This window comes from Vulpes lagopus, chromosome 6 (genome assembly GCF_018345385.1).
Source record: "Vulpes lagopus strain Blue_001 chromosome 6, ASM1834538v1, whole genome shotgun sequence".
In the NCBI taxonomy this organism is placed as follows: Eukaryota; Metazoa; Chordata; class Mammalia; order Carnivora; family Canidae; genus Vulpes; species Vulpes lagopus.
In genome coordinates, this window is record NC_054829.1 from 103,054,847 (window position 1) to 103,070,327 (window position 15,481).

At 35.0% G+C, this 15,481-nt stretch overlaps 1 protein-coding gene across 2 annotated transcripts in view; it reads left to right on the forward strand.

The window, feature by feature from the left end:
- The window catches only part of AIMP1 (aminoacyl tRNA synthetase complex interacting multifunctional protein 1), a 36,222-nt gene extending 22,794 nt beyond the window's left edge, over window positions 1-13,428 (forward strand). For both annotated transcript variants that reach the window (XM_041758252.1, XM_041758253.1), the window contains exons 6-7: window positions 4,625-4,793; window positions 13,173-13,428. In XM_041758252.1, the coding sequence (XP_041614186.1) occupies window positions 4,625-4,793; window positions 13,173-13,339 (336 nt within the window). In that variant the 3' untranslated portion in view covers window positions 13,340-13,428. The remainder of the gene's footprint in view (window positions 1-4,624; window positions 4,794-13,172) is intronic.
- The last annotated feature ends 2,053 nt before the right edge of the window (window positions 13,429-15,481 follow it).

The window sequence follows — 15,481 nt, forward strand, 5'->3', positions numbered from 1 at the left end:
TCGTCTTATGTAGGACCAGGACTTTTTCATGACTGCTTATGAAATTAGTTTCCTTAGAAGCCCTGGAGAAAAGTATTAGTTGATCTTGAACCAGCTCAAATTGGAAAAACTCCTCCCTTCGGCTTCATCTTTTTTGTTTCCATAACTTGCAGACTGTTTCTTCTCTTCCAACAGCTGTCATTCATAGCCTTAAGCAAAGCTATTTATGTACACATCTGTATGTAACCTATCAAGGCAGTGGTATTAAACATTCTATAAAGCAGGAGCACTTTGCCCCCACAAATTGGATACTACGCTATGTAGACTTGTGTATTTTTCTAAGGTAAAGGTCCATGAGTATCATCTGGTGCTTTAACAATTGCATCTAGCTCACCCCATTGTTTTTTCTTATACATAGTGGCTGTAATTTTTTTTTTTCTAATGTGATATTTTAAGTTATTTGTGTGAAGATCTTTTCCATGAAGACCTCTGAAAAGGAGGCCTTTTGAATTTGAGTCTTAGGTCTACTGCTGTTATTTTAAATCATAGGATTTGGGGTACATTTGCCATAACATTTGTTTATAAAACCATCTTTTATTTAGAATATGCCTTTTCCTTTTCCTTGCAGTGATAGTTCTCTTGTATGCTATTTTCTTTTAAGCCTATTGAAAGAATATAAACAACTATGTTCCTTATTTTTGCTAATTGGGGAAAAAATTAAGACATTTAACTTTCGAAGATTAAAGAAATTTCTATTCATTTCTAAAGCAAATTGTAGGGATCCCTGGGTGGCCTAGTGGTTTAGCGCCTGCCTTTGGCCCAGGGCGTGATCCTGGAGACCCGGGATCGAATCCCACGTCGGGCTCCTGGTGCATGGAGCCTGCTTCTCCCTCTGCCTATGTCTCTGCCTCTTTCTCTCTCTCTCTCTCTCTCTCTCTCTCTCTCTCTGTGTGACTATCATAAATAAATAAAAATTAAAAAATAAATAAATAAATAAAGCAAATTGTAGAAATAGCCCTGCATGTTAATTGCAGTGTATATAATGCTTGAATAGTTAAATGATCAGTAGTATATTTTTTTAATATTTGTTGAAATATAATTGGCTTGCCATATTATATTAATTTCAGGTTTGTGATTGTTTAACATTTCTGTGCATTATCAGTGCTCTCCACAATAAGTGTAGTCACCATGCAAAGTTAACTAAAATATTATTGACTATATTCCCTATGGTGTACTTTTCATCTCTGTGATTTATTTTATAACTGAAAGTTTGCACCTTTAATCTCTTTCACCTATTTTACCCATCTTCTTATCCATTTCCCTTCTGACAACAAGTTTGTTCTCTGTATTTAAGAGTCTTATTTATTTCTTTGTGTTTTAGGTCCTACGTATAAGTGAAATCATATAGTATTGTCTTTCTCTGTTTTATTTCGCTTAGCATAATGCCCTCTAGGTCCATCCATATTGTCTCAAATGGCAAGATTTCTTCCTTTTTTTTTGGCCGAGTAATATTCCATTATATCTGTGTTCCACATTTATGTACATTACACACACGCACACACACCTTTATCCATTCTTCTTTTTTTTTTTTTTCTTTTAAAGACTATATTCATTTATTCATGAGAGACACAGAGAGAAAGGCAGAGACACAGGCAAAGGAAGAAGCAGGCTCCATGCAGAGAGCCTGACGTGGGACTGGATCCCGGGTCTCCAGGGTCACACCCTGGGCTGAAGGTGGTGCTAAACCACTGACTCGCCCGGGCTACCCTTTATCCATTCTTCTATCTATGGACACTGGGATTGCTTCCATATCTTGGCTATTATAGATAATCCTGCAGCAAATACAAAGCTGTATATATCTTTTTGAATTAGGGTTTTCATTTTCTTTGGGTAAATAGCCAGTGGTGGAATTACTGTATCATATGGTATTTCTATTTTCGATTTTTTGAGGAACCTCCATTCTGGTTTCCACAGTGATTGCATCGGTTTACATTTCTACCAACACTGCATGAGAGTTCTTTTTTCTCCTCATGCTTGCCAAAACTTAATTTCTTGGCTTTTTGATACTAGCAATTCTGCTTCGTGTGAGGTGATGTCTTATTATGGTTTTGATTTGCATTTCCCTCATAAATAGTGATGTTGTGTGTCGAATTGTAGAAGTTCTTTATATATTTTGGATATTAATCCCTTATGGGATATATCATTTGCAAATGTCTTCTCCCATTCCATTCAATAGGTTGCCCTTTTGTTTTGATGATGGTTTCCTTTGTTGTGCAAAAGCTTTCTATTTTGGTATAGTCCCAACAGTTTAATTTTGCTTTTGTTTCCCTTGCCCCAGGAGACATTATCTTGAAAAATGTTTCTATGGCCCGTGTCAAAGAAACTACTGCCTATGTTTTCTTCTAGTTTTATGTTTCAGGTCTTATAGTTAGGTCTTTAATCCATTTTTTATTTTTGTGTGTGGTGTAAGAAAGTGGTCCAGTTTCATTCTTTTTTTTTTTTTTTTAACTTTTATTTATTTATGATAGTCACAGAGAGAGAGAGAGAGAGAGGCAGAGACACAGGCAGAGGGAGAAGCAGGCTCCATGCACCGGGAGCCCGATGTGGGATTCGATCCCGGGTCTCCAGGATCGCGCCCTGGGCCAAAGGCAGGCGCCAAACCGCTGCGCCACCCAGGGATCCCCCAGTTTCATTCTTTTACGTGTAGTTGTCCAGTTTTCCCAGCACCAAATAAAGACACCACTCTTTTTTCCAACCATTATGTATTCTTGCCTCCTTTGTTGTAGATTTTCTGGGCTCTTCATTCTGTGCAATTGATCTATGTGTCTGTTTTTGTGCCAGTACCATACTGTTTTGATTACAACAGCTTTGTAGTATATCTTGAAATCTGGGATTATGATATCTCCAGTTTTGTTCTTTTTCAAGATTGCCTTGGCTGTGGATATGCTCATGGCTAGAATGCCTTTCTTTGCACTGGCAGGATTTACTTCCAGTGCTGTTGAGGGACTTGTGATCTCACTGGTGTGCCAGCATTCATCTTAACTGTCTGCAGTTAGACTCTGCAATAGCTGCAGGTGTATAAAGGGCAAAGCTTGCTTCCTGTACATGCTGTGAAGAGGCCTCATTGCAGGAATTGTGGTTGTGCTGGTGTATAGGGTTATCGCTCCTTTTTTCCAAGGCAGTAGTCACTTTGGAGTGATCTAAACCCTGCCTGCCTGCTATGTTTGACATGATAGGATCTACTTTGGAAGGGTGCTTCCTGATGCAAGTAGATTGGGTGGTACTTGTCTGTGGTGGGGGATGCTGGGGTAGGAGGCATATGATGCTGGTAAGTTAGATGGAGCTAAGTAGCTCCTGCAAGCTTCAGGCCATCTAAGTGGGAGAGGGCAAGAAAAATGATGCTCTCTAGCACTTCTTTCTTTCCCAGAGATATTTCCTGTAGATTTCTGTCCCTCTAGCTCATCCTAGGATTAGTTAGTATATCTCCTATACATATACCTCAGGCACTTATCAAACTGCTGCTTTTGTACTGTGTCTGGTGATGACTCTTTTAGTGTGGGAACTTAATTTCTTGTCACCCCCTGGTTTTCCCAGGTAAGCCTTGCTAATTTTTAAAGCTTCTGGAGCTAAGTCCTACTGATTTTTGGAGCCAGATATCATGAAGACTCATTCTCCCAGTTTGAGTTGGTCTGTGTTTGTGATACTCCTCCTGTTTGTGGTTATTTGCCAGGATTCCTGACTGTGTTTCCACCGTCCTATCCTTTTCAATGTTCTCTTCTTGCTAGGTGTAGATGATGTGTTCTGTCAATCTTCAGGTCAGTTTCGGAGTTGCAGTAGATGTAGTTGTTTCATTGATGTGTCCATGGGAGTAGATGAGCTCAGGTTCCTCTAACTCTGTACCTTCCCAAGAATGATAGACTCCCAAGAGTAATTTTTAAACTAAGAAATGAATCTTGCAATCTTGCATAGTATTGGAAATGACTAAATATGTAGGGAGAAAAAGAATTGTTCACTTATTTTAGTGCTAACGCTAAGCTAAATACTTTACATACATGTTACAGTTTAATCCTAGAGATGGCTCTTTAAATTTGATATCATTTTCCTCATTTTGTGAGGAAAAACAATTCATTTTTTTTAACATGTTTTTTAATTTTTATTTATTTATTATAGTCACACACACAGAGAGAGGCAGAGACATAGGCAGAGGGAGAAGCCAGCTCCATGCACCAGGAGCCCAACGAGGGATTCGATCTGGGGTCTCCAGGATCGCGCCCTGGGCCAAAGGCAGGCGCTAAACCACTGCACCACCCAGGGATCCCAGGAAAAACAATTCAACTTTAATTTCATTGCTAATATACATGGTAGCTAAATTCAAAACCAATCTGTTTCAGCCTAAAAATTACTTTACTGAAAAGTCTTGCTCTGCTCCTTCAACTATAATGCACAGGTAGTTCATGGAAATTTTTTTTTTCATGTTTATGTACAACTTCATAACAATAAAAGAATTTGGATACAGAGACAAAAATACATCTACAAGAGTAGAACATTTTATATTTATTCGCACATTAGATGTACCTTACTGTATTCTGGGTATAATAATTTAAATCTCTGTGCATCTTTAATCACCAATTTATGTTTCACACAGATGCAAAATCGGATGGTGATTTTACTTTGTAATCTGAAACCTGCAAAGATGAGGGGAGTGATATCTCAAGCAATGGTGATGTGTGCTAGTTCACCTGAGAAAGTTGAAATCTTGGCGCCTCCTACAGGGTCTGTACCTGGAGACAAAATTGTTTTCGATGCTTTTCCTGGTAAGTTTTTATTAACCATTACTTAAAACATTTTGGGAACCGTTGTTTCTCTTGTTACGTTTAGTTTAAAATCAATCTTGTGTATGACTCCAAGGCTTTACCTTAAGTGACCATTATTGAGAATTTATTATTGAGTTTGTTGAGATTGGTTCAATATTGCACATTAAGCACAACCCATCTAACCAGCACCCTCCCTATGGATGCACACATTGCATAAAACACTAGGGAGAGTTTGCTGATAATACTTACATAGCGGAAGAGTGTGATATGGATAGAGAACCAATTAATGTGCTGCAGAGTCCTTGAAGCTGTAAATTATCTCAGAATGCAGCATAGAAAGACAAAAAAAGAAAGTTCATACTTGGGGAAGAAATGTGTAATTCTCAAACTCCATCGGATAATCTACTTGCATAGGCTTTTACTTGACTTTAGGATATAAAGAAAAACTGAGTTAAAACTTGTATTTCTTGTAATAATCTCAAAGGAAGTTGCTTTTCATTTTGCTTGTTTTTTCCTATAAAATGCTCCTGAGACAGATCAAGCTTCATAATATGTGAAAAAGTTTCTTCAAATAAATCTTTGAAGTAAAAGAGAAAGGATATTTATGAGAGAATAAATATTGGAAATAGTTAGAAATTAAAAGATTGCCTTTAGCTACAGGATGTAGAGATAAATTAGGGTAACAAGTAGAATCAGGTCTAAAAATTAGAATTGATTTGGAGATATATTTGTAGAAATAGCTGAATTTAAATAGCATAGCAAGTCTGATGTGATTAGATGGGCCTGCTTTTTTTAAATCCTGTGTTAACTGTGATTTTTGATAAAATACCAGGATATGAAGGATTTTAACATTGAACTAAGATAAAAAAATATAGATGAAAGCATGGGTTAATTTCCTTGAATTCAACTCCCCCTTCCTAACCAAAAGTAGACTAATCTAAAAAACACAGATTGTTTAGCAAGTATCTGTGACTTTGAATGCATGTATATGTCTTGAACTTTGGCAGATTGGAAACCATAATGATCTGTGCTCTAAGAATCTTTCATGTTAATCTAGGTGTTAGAAAAATCCCATTTAGAATCATTTCTTAAAGCAGCATGATGGCTTTTGGTTCTTGGAGCCTTATGATCACCATTCTGCTGCCATAGTATCAAAACATTTCCCCAAATCTCAAACTTGGGGTTCATCATCATTTATATACCTGACAAACCTGAAATTCTATTGAGGTCTTAATCACTAAATTGGAATAGAATGACAGTAAAAGTAAACTTTCTTTTAAGATTCAGCATGCATTTTTTAAAAAAATGCATGTTCGTTAATATTTGCTTTTCTATTTAAACACTTAAGATTTAGTATGTTTTAAGTTTTATTTTCTGATGTAAATTGTAGAGTTATATGTTTAGAACTAGAAGAAATAATCTACTTTAACCCACTATCTTACAGATTTGGTTTGAGGCCCAACAAAATTTAGCTACTTGCTTAAGGTTATACAGGGTTAGTGAAGAGATGAAACAATAAATGTGCCTGAATTTCTAATACTGTAGCATTTTTGTTTGTTGATGATTGCTTGCTGTGAATTAATATGGACTATTTCATTAATGAAGGCTTATAATTCTTTTATTGCTATGATGGCTTTCATTCCCTCATCTCAAAGAATTACCTGGTATTATTTTAGAACTAGAATCAGGTTTATCTGGATGCTTCTGTTGAGTAAAGGAAAGTCAGTGACTCAGCATTAAAGATGCTAATAGTCCAGTATGAATTTCCTGTCTTTACTTACTCTTTATCTGTTTGGCTATTTATGTGTTTATATTTACATTGTTCCCAAGTCTGGTATTTCCTGCAAATTTGTAGTTTCCCCTTGTGCCTCAGCACATGAATATGTGAAGAAGGTACAAAAAATAGTTGTAAAGTGAAAAAAGCAAAACCCTAACTTTTAAAATGGCCTATGAGGTTATTTTCTTATCACTTATAATAGCTTAACCAAACTGAACAGGATCAAATAATTGGTAAATTTTAGGACATGAGGTCTGTTAATGCTCACCTTGCTTATGCTTCAACATCAGTTGCTTCTGTAGCAGTAAATCTGAAAGGAAATAACAGTTACTACTACACAACAGGCCATTAGTTTTGCTGTTCTTTTTTTTCCTTTTTCCAGTGAGAGCCATGATTTATCAGTGCTTTATTTTTCAGCATCTGTTTTACATTTTAAAGCTTAAGGTGTCTGCTGGTACATTTTGATGTTCACTTGATATGCTCAGTGTCTGGAGACTTACATTTCATGTTGTATAAAGTGTGGTATAGAAATTGCAGTTGGGGCTCAAACATTTGAAGCGCGATTTGGCCTTGCAAAGGCTTTTTACCCTAACAACTGTTTATTCAAGCTACAAATCCAAAAAGTACATAGAGTTTAGAGGATGCCAAATAATAGAACAATGGCTAGAAACCCTCCCCACCCCAGTACTTTTTAAAATTTTCAATGTGTGAAGCTATGTATTTTAGTATTTAAATGTGGTAACTAGTCCCAAAAGCACTAAGCAAAAATAACTTGAAAATAATATTATAGCTAGAAGACAATGGCAATAACAGCCCCTTTTTGACAATGCACTGTTTTTGTCTAATAATAGAGAATTTGTATTCAGACTTCTGAATAAGCATGAACAAGATCATGCTTATTTCTATTAATATTGAGCCTTATTAATAAGTATAAGTTAATGGCTAATCACAAAGCATGTATGATATATGCAGGAGTGTTGAATTTTTTTTTAAGATTTTATTTATTTATTCATGAGAGACACAGAGAGAGAGAGAGAGAGAGAGAGAGGCAGAGACTCAGGCAGAGGGAGAAGCAGGCTCCCCACAAGGAGCCTGATGGTGGGACTCGATCCCAGATCACCAGATCACACTCTGAGCCGAAGGCAGATGCTCAACCGCTGAGCCACCCAGGTGTCCAAAGAGTGTTGAATTTTTTGATCCATTTATTATTTTAAAAAGTAAATGTCTTAATTTCATTTTTCAAACTTGTCTATATTAGATTCTTCCCTCCAAAACTCATTTTATCAGGTTCCTCTGCTCAGTTTTCCCAGAATTGTTCTTATCAAGATCAAACATTACTCTCTCTGGCTAAATATCCATGTCTAGTTTTTAGACTCTTTCTTAATTAACTTGGTTTCTGGCACCACATTATCCTGGTGGTGATCGTTGGCTGCCCTTTTTATCTGCCTTTGCTGATTCTTCCTTACCTCCCTGACCTTTTAACATTGGAGTATCCCAGGCCTTGGCTTTTGACCCCTTCTCTTTTTCTTTCCACAGTTGGCATCTTCTATTTTCCTTTCCATGTTCGTTTTCTTGGATGTTTTATCCAGTTAATTATCCAGCTCCCTACTAGATATTTTTACTAACCTGTCCCAAGGGAGAATACTTATCCCATCTTTCCCCTAGAATTCCCTTTTTCCATAGTATTTCCTATCTTAACTGACAGGAATTCCATTCTCTCAACTTCTTTGTATTTTCTCACATATCTTCTCCTTCAAAACGTCCTAGTAATTGCACCTTCTGGGCATATCTAGAATCATTCGTATCTACACCACTACCACTTTGGTCCTGGTGCCAACATCTCTTATTGGGAAGTCAAAACCTTCTAACTGATTTCCCTTGCCCTTCTATCTATTTTCAGTGATAGCAGGGAGATTGATGTAAGTCAGATTGTATTACTTCTCTACTCAGAACTATTAGAAAGCTTTTCATTTGATCCCAGAGTACAAGCCCAGATTCTTACAATAGCTTCCCATTATCTCTGTTAACCTTATGTATTCCACAGATCTTTATTGATCATTCCAGTTGAGCCACTGGCTCTTTCCCCAGTTAGCTACATGGCTTGGTCCCTTATCCTATTGAAATCTTTTAAAATGTTATCTATTTTTTCTTTCTTCAAAACACTTACCGTCATATAACGTACTATATACATTATTTATTGTTTGCCCACACAGAAATGTAAGCACCATGAAATCAAGACTTCTGGTTTTTTGTTTTTTTTTTTTATTGTGGTGGTTATTCACTGCTATATTCCTAGCATCTAGAAAAATGCCTGGCATAGAGTGGGAGCTCAGTAAATTGGTGTATGAGTAAATAGAAAAGAACATACTAGTAAAACATGGGAAAAGAAGAAAGAAAGAAAGAAAGAAAGAAAGAAAGAAAGAAAGAAAGAAAGAAAGAAAAGAAAGAAAGAAAGAAAGAAAGAAAGAAAGAAAGAAAGAAGAAAGAAAGAGAAAGAAGAAAAGAAAAGAAAGAAAAGAAAAAAGAAAAGAAAAGAAAGAAGAAAGAAAACAGTATTTGGAGAACAGGTCTGAGTGTCTGCCTTCATTATTGTCAAGATTATTCCTCTCAAACCACCAAACCACTTTTCTCTGTTGATTAACTTTTAAAATTAATTGACTTCTTTTTCTTTTAGATTTTATTATTTGAGAGAAAAGGAGAGAGGGCACAAGTGGGGGGAGGGGCAAAGGAAGAGGGAAAGTTAGAGTCATCGTCCACCCCCCACCCCTCTGAGTAGGGAGCCTGACACGGGGCTCAGTCCCAAGACCCTGAGATCATGACCTGAGCCAAAGTTAGTCAGTTAAGCGACTGAGCCACTCATGCACCTCAAATTAATTGACTTATTTACAAAGTTATACTTTAGTTTTTGTGCCACAATTGTCAATAGTTACAGCTAATTGTATCTCAAAAACTCAATCAAACATAGTGTAATTCAGTTACTGTTAGGCTTTTTATGGACATGGCAGATACCAAAGAGAAGCTGATAATCAGTGAGCATTCTGTACAAAAGAATGGCCTAATTAAAACAAAGTTTCTGGTCCTTAATCCAGAATTGTTAATGCCTGGGACTTTGGAATTTGTATTTATTGCTTTTTGTAGGTTTTAAATTCTAAGAAGGTGGTCACAGCTTCTTACATCTGTAAAAACTCCTCTCTGAATTATTCCCTATTCCCTGTATGCTTTGTTTACAATGAGTTGGCCTAAAATAGTCTCTGAGGGATTAGTTCTCTTACATTATGTGTAACCGTTTCCAAATGGTGATTATTGGCATGTGTTTAGCAATTGCAGAGGCTCTGCAGTTTTTAACTTTAAGAACTTTTGTTGTTGTTATCATTGAACTTCCTTGGATAGCCATGTCAAAAAGAAAACAAAAAGAAAAATAGGAAAAGAAGATTAGAAGGGCATAATACACAGGAATAATACACAGGGCATAAGACACAGGAATAATGAAAGCCTTCTCTGGAAAATATAGTTCATTAAAAAACAATTGTTTAACATATTAGGTATGTTTTTCATGGCAGTTGATGTAAACATTCATTTCAAACTTGTTATATACCCTACTAAATAATATATTATTGAGAAACATTTTGAGTAAGCTAGAAAGTTAACACTGCATCCAAGACTGTTCAACTCTTATAATCAGGTATCATAATGTGACAAGTTTTAATTATAATCTCAAAATTTATTTGTCTGAATCATGGTTCATTCATTAATTAGTCTTGTAGCTACATTCAGAGTATTCAGGTATTGAATCTGGTACGTTAAAAGCAACAGTCAAGCTTTAGAGGTCCTTTTTAGTAGTTTCTAGTTTATATTTAGTTCAAAAGTTTGTTACTGGAAAATTATTAGTTAAAGCTTTCAGATCTTGACTCCACAGTGCTGGGTGACCTGGGAACCTTTCTGAGGTTCATCTTTTTCATCTATAAGAAGTTTTTAATGGTATCTATTCTGTGTGAGTTTCATGAGGTTTAACTTTTGAAACACTTCGCTACCTGCCTGGTATTTTTAAGTTTTTAGCTGTTACCTTTGTGCATCAATTTCCTCATCTGTAAAATGCGGGTAACTAATAGTATTTATGGGAACATTTTGTGGCTCCGTTGGTAAAGCATCTGCCTTTGGCCCAGGTCATAATACCAGGATCTTGGGATCAAGCCCTACATTGGGCTCTCTACTTAGCAGGGAGCCTGCTTCTCCCTCTCTTCCCCACTTGTGTTCTCTCTACCTCTGTCTCTCTCAAATGAATAAATAAAATCTTAAAAAAAAAATAGTACTTATACAGTGTACTGAGAGGATTGAATGAATAAATATATGTAAAGCACTTAGTATAGTGGCAGGCCCATGATAAGCACTATGTGTTATGTATTATAAATATTATTTTCTGTACCAGTTTAATATCTTCCTAGATCTGAGAGGCTTAATTTTGTGCTGCATCACCATTCTTTTTGTATTTGGGGCTTATGTCTGCATTTAGCAACAACCCATAAAATCTATGATCTTGATAATCTGAGATTCTCTGCTTCTTGAATTAATCCATTATCAGTTTGGTAACATCTTTTGGTGGTGGTGGTGGGGGGGGGGTGGTAGGAATTCAGAGTTAGGACTCAGGCCTCCCTGAATAGTATCTCTATCTCCAGCTCTCTAGGATTATGGGATGCCCACTTCCTTCCCTACTTGGTCTGTGTACAAGGAAAGTAGGATTATGTTTGTAGACTAACAAATGGTTTAGAAACAAAAAATAAAAACTTGTAGATAATTTATATATTGATTTTTTTCTATTCTGTTTATTAATTAGTTCTCTGTTGTCCAAATGCCCTTAAAAGAATAAGAGACATCCTTATCTTTTATACTAGTCTTTCAGTTTTAGTTTCATTGTATGTTCTTCTAGAATAGATACATCATTCAATGAACTATTCTGTCATCTCTGAAAACCTGCATATCAAGGACAGTTTTGTATCTTCTTGCCAGTTTCATGGCAGTTTCCGAAGCACTAATAAAGGACAAAACCACTGTGGCCAATTTACTCAGTTTTGTTGTTCCTGTCATATGAAGTAGAGAATAAAAACTAGTTTAGATAATAAGGTGTAATCAGAATATAGAATATAATTAGTTCCAGTAATGTTAAAAGTTTCTTTTTTTCTAGTTCCAGAAGATTTGAACTTGGTAGTCACTTAGAAAAGATCTAGAAAGTTACATATCTGTCATTATTGAATTATACTTCAGAGAAACTTTTTATTACCTTTGGAAAAACCATTTTTATTTCACACTAATGCTGGAGAGATATGTTACTTTTCATAGTTTCTTGAACTGATTGTTTATTTCAAATGTCATTGAACATCTCTAGCTACTAAAATGATGTTATGTCAAACTTTACTTTCTACTTCTTTATCAGTCATTAAATAGAGGGATTGTCTGATATATTGGTAGCCCTTAAGTCTAGACCAGATGTATTATTCTTCAACGTATTTGTCTTTTGTTGACTATAGACTTTCAGTGTGTGTTATGATAGAGAGAATGGGTTATGATCCACATGTAAAAATGTTTTTTTTTTTCCTAAAGGATAGTCTATCAAGAGGCAAGATGCTATACTAGCAGAATAAGGGTTTTGCTGTCAAATTGTAATTCCATTTGTTGATCATGTAATTTTGAGCAGCTTATCATCTCTAAACACCAGTTTCCTTATATTTAAAATTAGAGTGTTATTAATGTACATTGCATGCAATAGTATATATTTCTCATGTTTGGAAAATGCTTGTACTTGTCTCCTTACTACCTCTGTCTCTCCATCTCACCAAATGGAATGGGCAGTAGATGAAACCCAAAGTAGTTATTTTATTTAGCTAGATAGTATGAACAGTTAATCCATTCTACAGTATCAATAAGAAATCTTTAAGCACAATAGCAGCAATCTCATCATTTATATTGTACATTGAAACAAAGTAAAGCATAAGCTACTTCTGCCACATGTAAAAGTATAACACATAAAATTACAATCTCATCTCTTCACAATTTTTCTGCAACAAAATGAGTATAGTATATTTTTGTTTTAATAATTTGGAGGATTCTTTTAGCTGTATTACTACATGCAAAAATATTTTTGTGTGTGTACATATTTAGTTTTACAAAGCAACTACACTTTTAATGTTTAAAACTAAGCATCATCTCTCCAGTGAAACAAATAAAAATATTTTAAATAGGAACAAAATTACAATAGAGAATATCAGTTCCAAATAAGATCCTACAGGTTCTGCTGATCCGTCAGCAGGGTTCAAGTCATCATTAGGAGAGACTTTTGTTTTAAGAGGGGGCCTAACCTTAAACTGTAAGGGTGTCCGTTAAACATCACAATTAAACATGCCAAAGGAGAAGCCATGTTAGGAAATGACAAAGTATTTTATTTTACCTGTCAAAAATATAAACTGACATCACAAAAATAAAGTAAATGTTAAAAGTTAGTGTTAAAATTCTGATCAGGTCTAAAGATCAAAAGATGTTGCCTACACAGTTCACTATGGATAATTTATTTAATATGTTAGCTATGCAACTTTTATTTTTTCCTCCAATAGGAGAGCCTGACAAGGAGCTGAATCCTAAGAAGAAGATTTGGGAGCAGATCCAACCTGATCTCTACACTAATGATGAGTGTGTGGCTACATACAAAGGAGCTCCCTTTGAGGTGAAAGGGAAGGGAGTGTGTAGGGCTCAAACTATGACCAACAGTGGAATAAAGTAAAATAAATTAAAATGCTTCATTTACTGAAATACATTGGAGAAAACTTTAATAACAATAAAAAGAAATATATTTGTCACTTGTACCTAAAATATAATTGGCTTTTGTGTGTGTTATTTCTCTTGTAGACTTGACAGGGTATATGTTGTTTTTAATCGGTTAGTGAAACATTACATTCTTACTTACATTAAACGAGTTTGTGCTCATTTATAATGTAGGAAGGAAATCAGTAACGTTTTGTGATGATTTATTTTTTAGCAGGGATATTGGTTAGCTGATTGTTTTTCTTGATATATTTAGATAACTTGAACTAGATGAACATTTAGAATCCTCTTTGTAGGCACATGGTGCATGAAATTCTAAGCCCTTAGGTTTTTAGTATATTGTGTATCTGTATTATAAATGTCTTCTCCTCTTTAGAAATGACAAGCTAGAATTTTTGTCAAGCTTATTAACTACTTGTATTGTTGAAAATGACCAGCTGTTGCTTTTAGAAAGCCAAACATCGTAAAAGTAGGAGATGTGAACATTATTGTTATTGCTTACTGGGATACTGACAACTGTATACTGAAGGTGACTTTTTTAAAAGAATGAAATTTTCAACTGTGTACTGAACTTTTTCTTCTATTTGACAAAATAATTAGTAATAAATTTTGACTATAAAGAATAAATATATTGCAAAATGTTACCAATACAGTTTCCAATAAATTGATGTAAAAGCATCAGACTACCTTTTTTTCTAGGTGATTATAAAGATTCTTTAGGTACCTAATTAAAGATTATTTGTAAGTTCTTACCTTTAGAAGAGCATTTAAGATCAATATATTTTGATTTTTCAAGAAAATTGTTATCAGAATTAACATACATATATATTAAGGTGTCAAATGCCTGTTTTCACTCATCTTACAGATACTGTAGGAACCATGAAAATTAACATAGGAATTATGAGCTTTGAGGTTGACTAGCCTTGAGTCAACTGATAGTTTCGGCTACCAAAAAGAAATACATCTGTGGAGGTAGGAGTATAGATATTGTTTAAAAGAAATTTACACAATATTCTGTTTATTGCCTCCAGTAAGTAGGAGAGGCAAAACAAAGAAATTGAACAACCCTGCATGCCAGATTCTAAAAGGTGTAATTAAATTTCATTTATTTAAAAGTCCACAGAGTTCTGGTAGCCAGTTTTATCTTCTTTCTGAAAAAATAAATATTAACAGAACATCAATACCAACTGTTGACAACTAAATATAGTAAATGTCAAAAGTTATTTTGTACTCAGGATATATTATTCTTTTGGAAATAAGACTGTGACAGAGTTTCATGATTGTGTATTTTCCAATTTTTCCCAATTACATTAAATTTCTTTAATATAAGGAATGTTTTAACTACTTAGATAGTTGGAATATTTATTCCCAATTTTTTAAAGTTACATAAAGCATGAATCAAGTTATCAGTGCAACTTCATTATTAGTCATTGTTTTTACAGAAAAATAATTCTGGTTAATTTTTATTGCTGGGATAAGAGAGCTCTTATGGAATCAACAACAACAAAAAATGGCATTGTTCATGAACTGGACATAAACCTTTTGACTTTAACTGGTATTCAGCCCTTTAAGGATTTCAAACAGAAGATGATGTTAGGTCACGGCCTAAACAGTTAGTGCCTCTTGACTTCTATTTATGTTTTGGTAACTAAACCAAAAAAAAAAAAAAAAAAAGTTGACCCTCCCTCGAGATGTTTTCTTTTTTTTTTTTTTTTTTAAGACTTTATTTATTTATTCATGACAGAGAGAGAGAGGCAGAGACACAGGCAGAGGGAGAAGCAGGCTCCATGCAGGGAGCCCGACATGGGACTCGATCCCGGGTCTCCAGGATCATACCCTGGGCTGAAGGCGGCACCAAACCGCTGGGCCATCAGGGCTGCCCCTAGAAATTCTGTGTATTCTTTTGAGATGAGTCATCTTCAGGACATGTTGATTTTAATATAAAATTGACATTTTTCCCCGTTTTGCTTTTACCAAGAATACTAAGTACTGTATGGATATAAGAACATTAAGTGCCCACCAAACAGATACTTCATTGTTGCTTTTTTAAAAATATGTAAATTCCTATTTAGCCTATTTACAAAAATATTCAGAGTAACTC